The 7,462-nt window shown below is 51.1% G+C and overlaps 1 protein-coding gene across 1 annotated transcript; it reads left to right on the forward strand.

Moving 5' to 3' along the window:
* Positions 1–357: 357 nt before the first annotated feature.
* Positions 358–6,476, forward strand: LOC139233694 (ras GTPase-activating-like protein IQGAP1). The gene is made up of 4 exons (XM_070864103.1): positions 358–520; positions 1,177–1,299; positions 2,501–2,609; positions 4,755–6,476. Exons 1-4 carry the CDS (start codon positions 495–497, stop codon positions 4,866–4,868), a joined length of 372 nt encoding a protein of 123 aa, XP_070720204.1. The 5' UTR covers positions 358–494; the 3' UTR covers positions 4,869–6,476.
* Positions 6,477–7,462: the final 986 nt, after the last annotated feature.

Below are 7,462 nucleotides of genomic sequence, written 5' to 3' on the forward strand. Positions count from 1 at the left end.
TCTCTCTCTCTCTCTCCCGTCTCTCTCTCTCTCTCTCTCCCCCGTCTCTCTCTCTCTCTCCCGTCTCTCTCTCTCTCTCTCTCCCGTCTCTCTCTCTCTCTCTCCCGTCTCTCTCTCTCTCTCTCTCCCCCGTCTCTCTCTCTCTCCCGTCTCTCTCTCTCCCGTCTCTCTCTCTCTCTCCCGTCTCTCTCTCTCTCCCGTCTCTCTCTCTCTCTCTCTCCCCGTCTCTCTCTCTCTCTCTCTCCCGTCTCTCTCTCTCTCTCTCTCCCCGTCTCTCTCTCTCTCCCCGTCTCTCTCTCTCCATGTTGAACTAAATTCCCATGTTTCTCTCCCTCCCATTTCCCGGCCCGCAGGATATCCGGAATCAGCGACGATACCGGCAGAGGCGAAAGGCTGAGCTGATACGACTGCAGCAAACCTACAGCGGACTGATCTCCAAAACCGCCTTCTTCGAGGAGCAGATCGACTATTACAACCAGTACATCAAGACCTGCATGGACAACCTGGCCTCCAAGGGAAAGTACGTACCCCATTTCCCCACTCCCGGGCCACCACAGGCTGAGACCGAGCAGAATGCTCGGATCTCTTCGCACAGGAAGAGGCCATTCTGCCCATCGAGCCTGTGTCAGCTTTGTGAGAGAGCGATCCCATCAGTCCCACTCCCCGCGCTCTCCCCACAGCCCGACACATTTCTCCTTTTCAAGTATTTATCCAATTCCTGGTTTGAAAGTTACGATTGAATCTGCTCCCAGCGCCCTTTCAGGCAGCGTGTTCCCGATCACATTAAAAATCTCCCCGTCTGGTTCTCTGGAAACTCTAGTTGTTTATTATCAAAACCTTTTGTAATTTTGAACACCTTTATTAAATCTCCCTTCGCCTTCTCTGCTCTGAGGAGAACATTGTATGACAATATATCCACTGCCCATCCCTCCCAAAACCACGCGATGATCTGGGAAGAGGTGAAAACCAATATTAAAAATCCAGGCCAATTTGGGAGAAAATCTGGGACAAGCCCAGAATAAATCGGAGAGAGATCTTGGCTCCTGCTTGTGTTCGGCCTGCTCAGGGCCGGGGGCCGGGGGCCTGGGCTTTAGGAACATGTCGAACGTGTAGACTTGTGCTTTGTACACTGAGAGGTTAACTCTCACCCTCTCTGGGCTTTGCTGCTGTTTCTAGGGTTTCGAAGAAGCCAGGAGATGTTAAAGCAAAGAAAAGCAAGCAGGTATCCCAGCGGTACACCGCGGCGAGGCTTCACGAGAAGGGAGTCCTGCTGGAAATCGAGGACCTCAACAGCAACCAGTGAGTGGCGGCGTTTGGAACATAGAAATTTACAGCACGGAAGGAGGGCATTCCGGCCACTCGCGTCCACACCGGCCGACAGAGAGCTATCCGGCCTAATCCCACTTTCCCGCTCTCGGTCCATAGCCCTGTCGGTTATGGCACTTCAAGTGCACATCCAAGTATTTTTTAAATGTGGGGAGGGTTTCTGCCTCTACCACCCTTTCAGGCAGCGAGTTCCAGACCCCCACCGCCCTCTGGGTGAAGAAATTTCCCCTCAAATCTCCCCAAATTTACACAATTACGCAAGGTTCCTCGGAAAGGCAGATTATCGGGTCATTATCACATTGCTGCTTTTGGAAGCTTGCTGTGCGCAAATTGGCTGCCGCATTTCCCACAATACAACAGTACTTCAAAAGTATTTCATTGGCTGAAAAGCGCTTTGGGACATCCGGTAGTCGTGAAAGGCGCTATATAAATGCAAATCTTTTTCTTTTTTGCCCTGTTCTTGGGTTTAGCTTCTCTGCCCTGCAAACTATCTCATATTCCTCAAAGAAAGAATGTGCATTTATATAGCAGCTCATCACATCCTTAGTACTCTACAACCAGAGGACTACTTTGAAGTCCCTGTTATGCAGGCAAACATCGGAACAGGAGGCCATTCGGCCCCTCGAGCCTGTTCCGCCATTCCGTGAGACCGTGGCTGATCTGTAAATCACTTCCCAGCCTATGCTCCACGTCCCATGATACCCTTACCCAACAGAAATTATATCGTTCAGCCTGGAAAGCTTCAGTTGACCCCCCCCCCCCAGCATCCACGGCCATTTGAGGGAGAGAGATCCAGATTTCTACCACCCCGGTGGCAGGCAATTTGCCCGTAGCAAGACCCCAAAACACCAGAGGAGATGATTGACAAAGCGATGGTCTTTGGTGCTGCTGTTTGAGACAGGATCTTTTAACATCCACCAGAACAGGCAGGCCGGGCCTCGGTTCAGGCCCTTGCCGATAGGACGGCGCCTCTGGCAGTGCAGCACTCCCTCAGCACTGCAGAGGAACCCAGATCATAGAGCGAGCGGGGCCTGAACACACGACTTCTGACCCGGAGGGGGGCAGGAGAGCTGGCCGCTGAGCCAATCTGTCAGAAGGTACCCTCCCCCACTCACACGCGGTTGGTTCTGGCTGCCTGTCCAGTTGTTTAATGAAACGTATCTCTTGTTTGCAGGTTTAAAAATGTTATCTTTGACATCTGTCCGACGGAGGAGGTGGGTGACTTTGAGGTGAAGGCGAAGTTTATGGGCGTCCAAATGGATTCCTTCATGCTCCACTATCAGGTATAACTGTCTGCAACCCGCCCTGCTTTCACCTGGTTACCAGGGCTCTACCTGCATCTTATTGTTCACAGGCTCCCAGCTGAGCACCGGCTCCAATTTAACATTCTCCTCCTGGCAGTCACATCCCTTTGTGGCCTCGCCCCTCCCTCTCTCTCCAACCTCCTGTAGCCCCCCCCCCCCACCACCAACCAATGTTTCTCCTCATTTTTGTTCCGTGCGCTGTCCCTTTAACTGGCCACGCGGCCCGTTCAAATCTTGGCGCATTGCGCGGTTTCTGCGGCCGGCGCGGGACCTCCAGACCGTCGCGCGGCTTAGCGACAAAGTTACCGACCGCCCCCCGAGATCTCTGCGCTCCTCCAATTCTGGCTTCTGGTGCATTGCCATTTAGAATCACTCCACCACACCGGTGCATTCAGCTGCCTGGGCCCCAAGCTCTGAGATTCACTCCCTAAACCTCTCTCCAGTCCTTCGAGACGCTCCTTAAAGCCTCCCTCTTTGACCAAGTGTTCTTTATGTAGCTCGGTGTCAGTTTTTGTCCGATTAACGCTCCTGTGAAACGCCTTGCGACGTTAGACGACATTAACAGAGCTGTATAAATGGAGGCTGTTCTGAGGCAGTCCCTCGGAGTCGAGGATGACTTGCTCCCACACTATCACCGGTTCTCAGGCGACTGATGAGCCCAATGCGGGACCCACAGTCTGTGTCACAGGCGGTGTCTGGGGCAGACGGTGGTTGGAGGGACGGGTGGGTGGGGGGGTTTGGTTTGTCGTACGCTCCTTCCGCTGTTTGCGCTTGGCCTCCGCGTGCTCCTGGTGAAGAGACTCGAGGTGTTCGGGGCCTTCCCGGATGCACTTCCTCCCCCTCTGAGCGGCCTGGGGCCAGGGATTCCCAGGTGTCGGTGGGGATGTTGCACTTTGTCAAGGAGGCTTTGAGAGTGTCCTTGCGGCGTTTCCTCGGCCCACCTGGGGCTCGCTTGCCGTGTCGGAGCTGGGAGCAGAGTGCTTGTTTTGCAGGCTCCTCTGGCTCCCTCCTGTCCTCAAAGCGCTGACTCTCGCTGGGGTCAGTTCCCTGGGCACCGGTCACCCTCCAGCGCCTCACCCAATGAGAGAGGCCAGAGAGTGTGAGCACTGGAATGGGCTGTTTGACCATGAAGGGACCCCCCCCCCCCCAGAGAGCTGTGGGGGCTGGGTCATTGAATATATTTCAGGTGGAGATAGACAGATTTCTGAACGGTAAAGGGTTATGGGGAGCTGAGTCCATGATCAGATCAGCCATGATCGTATTTGAATGGCGGAGCAGACTCGAGGGGCCGAATGGCCGACTCTTGCTCCTATTTCTTATGTTGAGCGGAGTTTGATGCTTTGCTCAGCAATCATCGCTCGGCACAGGAGGCACTGGGTTGTGATTCGGGTTGGGGATTGTGGCTGAATCTCCTCAATGCAGCCACCCTGAGCTAATGGCAGGGGCTGGTGGGAGCTCACAGCGGAAACAGGGGCGGAGTAACCACGGGGCGGATTGGACTTCAGCCCCAGGCCCACCCAACAAATGTAGGAAACAAAATATAAGGCCTCCCAAATAAGCAGAATAGAATCAACAATAGAGAGGAAAAACAAGACCGAGGAAAATAGATTCACTTGTTTATACCGATATACAGAAGTACCGGTATACACTAATGTACCGGTATACACTAATGTACCGATATACACTAATGTACCGATATACACTAATGTACCGATATACACTAACGTACCAATATACAGAACTACTGATATACAGAAGTACCGGTATACACTAATGTACCGATATACACTAATGTACCGATATACACTAATGTACCGATATACAGAACAGGATATGTACTAGCCTGTTTTATTTCACATGTTATTGAGAGAAATTTGCATATATGTATAGGAATCTAGTATTGCAACTTTACCAGAAGCAGAATATATACCTACCCGATACAGAATATATACTTTCATTGTTGAATATACCGGCTTATGTTTTCAGAATCAGAATCATACACGGAATGTAATGAACATGAACAAAGATAACTGTCGGCCCATGGGGATCAGTTTGCCCCTCGGGCCCTGGGTTGGGGGCGGCTCTCAGTGTTGCACTCACCCTGTGTGTTCTCTCCCTGTCCAGGACCTCCTCCAGCTGCAGTACGAGGGCGTCGCGGTCATGAAGCTGTTCGATAAGGCGAAGGTTAACGTCAACCTGCTCATCTTCCTCCTCAACAAGAAGTTCTACGGGAAGTAGAACAGCCCCCTCCTCCCCCCTCCCCCGCTCTTCCTGAGGGGCCGCGGGGACCAACACTGGGGTCACCTGACTCGCCAAGACACCACTGACGGAGCCGCCATTGTCTGACCCTCTCCCTGTCTGTCGGCTCTGCACCAATCAGAAGTGGGCACCTTTGGACATTCGGGGCAGTGTAGGGCTCCCTGGACCAGCGTGCAATAATATATGTAGTATTATATTGCTGGGACGTCCATAGACTTTGTATTTTATGCATCAATAATTGTCTGTGTACTGCTTAAGAGGCGTAAAGATTTTTTTTTTAAAAAACAACCTCTTACTATTTTTATATAAATTACTTTTGCTCCTTTGCAATGACTTTTATTTCTGTACAGAAATGCTGTCCTTTCCGCAAGCCTTTTGCACCCTGCTGTCGGAGCTCCTGCTCTGTATTCCAAGGCACTGTTGCTGATGGTCAGTAAATTGAGCCCGCACTGAAGGGTTCGGCCGATTCGCGGTGTCCGAACGTTGCATTCTCGGCCTGCCCACGCCCAATCCCAAACTGACCCCATTTCATTGGCAGCCATGCCAATTCCTTCATGACTGTGAGTGGGATGGTGGGTTTCTGCAAAGCTTGTGCACCTATCTGTACCAAAGAAAATATTATTGGCTGGTTAAATCCAAGTTCATTTGGATCAGATTTCATTCCTGCCCCCCACCGGCCCTGGCCCTTGTGAATAAGTTTACTGCCAGAGTATTGTCTGGCCAGAGACTCGACCATTGCACAGAGCACACACGCGTCCGACACAAGGCAAACATCTCCTGACTCCCGGCAGATACTTGCTCACGGACCCAAAGTACAGTTTGATAGCAGTAATATATATATATGTAGCGTGACCCTCTCCGGCATTTACAGGCTTGTAGTTCAGTCTCCCAATTATCAGTTTATGTTGCTATGGGCTGTGGTCTTTTCCCCGCCTGCCTCCCCGTGGTGTGCAGCATTCCATGATCGACTTGCCTGTAGCCCTTTGCAAATGATGCAGGGATTCAGGGCAGTGAAGGCCACGTCCTCGTGCCGGCTTCCCTTGCCCCTCTTCGGGGCAAGTCGTGTGTTGGGAGGCGAGATCATTTTTCAATTCTTCCTGGGTCTGAGTTTTTGTTTCCCCTAAGCCTCTGTCAGTTTCTGAGTTGGGTCCCATTTGTCGGCCTCCTTTTCTGCATCCTTTACGAGGAGGGAGTCAAACCTGCGTTGATCCCGTCAGTTTCCCAACAGACGCGTTGAGGTTAAAATTACCCTCCCCCGACACTCTCCCCCTGTCACACACGAAACGTTGCGAGTCTCGGTGGGGTCAGATGTCCTTGACAGAAGGTCTGAGCTCGGCTCGGGGACGCATTCTCTCCGCGCTGGGCAGCGACTTGCCGCCAAGTTGCGAAAGAGGTGCGGCTGCAGGCGGTAAACCAGCGAGCACGGCCTCCCTCGCATCCAATCAGCACAAGCCTGCACAGAGAAAAGCAACCATGTTGTGCAGTCGCTGGCTAAATTATTTGCCCCACTGATGCTTTCAAAATTGATATTTGTATTTGTAGAAATACCAGAAAAAAAATAAAGATTCAATTTCAGACTCTTGCGTATTGTCCTCAGATCCAATAATTGTATGTTTTATGTCCAGTTCTCTTCACAACACTCCTCTTGTTCCTCATCAACTCCCTCGAACTACACACTCTACATCCTCGCCATATTGAAAAGACCCATCGCTCCCTCTTCTCCTCTGACTCGCTCTTTCCCAGCATCTCAAACCTCTTAAACTCCCCACCTCCCGAAAGATGCAGAGTAAAGCTCCCTCTACACTGTCCCATTAAACACTCCCAGGGCAGGTACAGCACGGGGTTAGATGCAGAGTAAAGCTCCCTCTACACTGTCCCATCAAACACTCCCAGGGCAGGTACAGGGGGTTAGATACAGAGTAAAACTCCCTCTACACTGTCCCATTAAACACTCCCAGGGCAGGTACAGCACGGGGTTAGATACAGAGTAAAGCTCCCTCTACACTGTCCCATCAAACACTCCCAGGGCAGGTACAGCACGGGGTTAGATACAGAGTAAAACTCCCTCTACACTGTCCCATTAAACACTCCCAGGGCAGGTACAGCACGGGGTTAGATACAGAGTAAAGCTCCCTCTACACTGTCCCATCAAACACTCCCAGGGCAGGTACAGCACGGGGTTAGATACAGAGTAAAGCTCCCTGTGATATCTTCACAGAGCACAGCACACACAGCTTCCTAACATGGCAGGCAGCTCTCTCGGAAGTCTCTGGAAAGGTGCCTAATTCTGTTTATTATTAACCCTGCAGTTGCAGTACACAATACGTCCACATCCACAGTGTGGAGCTACAAACATTACAAGCTTACAGACATTACACTTCTCCCTCCTTAATGAAGAAGCCATCATAACAAACATCATACATAACTTTCATGTTTATATATAACACAGGATATCAACTTATTTTTTTCCTTATTTACAAATTTAACTTTACCACTTGTTTTCTGTTTCGAAGAGGATACCTTCGCTCTCGAACAGAACCTTCCAAACATTGTGTTGAATCTAAACTCATTCA

The sequence above is a fragment of the Pristiophorus japonicus genome, chromosome 21, assembly GCF_044704955.1.
Source record: "Pristiophorus japonicus isolate sPriJap1 chromosome 21, sPriJap1.hap1, whole genome shotgun sequence".
NCBI classification, from domain to species: domain Eukaryota; kingdom Metazoa; phylum Chordata; class Chondrichthyes; family Pristiophoridae; genus Pristiophorus; species Pristiophorus japonicus.

What these genes read in the sequence shown, in the direction of transcription:
- LOC139233694 (XM_070864103.1), top strand. Translation starts at nt 495, where the DNA reads ATGGACAACCTGGCCTCCAAGGGAAA. An exon ending in AACCTGGCCTCCAAGGGAAA is followed by an intron (nt 521 to 1,176) that starts GTACGTACCCCA and finishes TGCTGTTTCTAG; the next exon opens with GGTTTCGAAGAAGCCAGGAG. An exon ending in CCTTCATGCTCCACTATCAG is followed by an intron (nt 2,610 to 4,754) that starts GTATAACTGTCT and finishes CTCCCTGTCCAG; the next exon opens with GACCTCCTCCAGCTGCAGTA.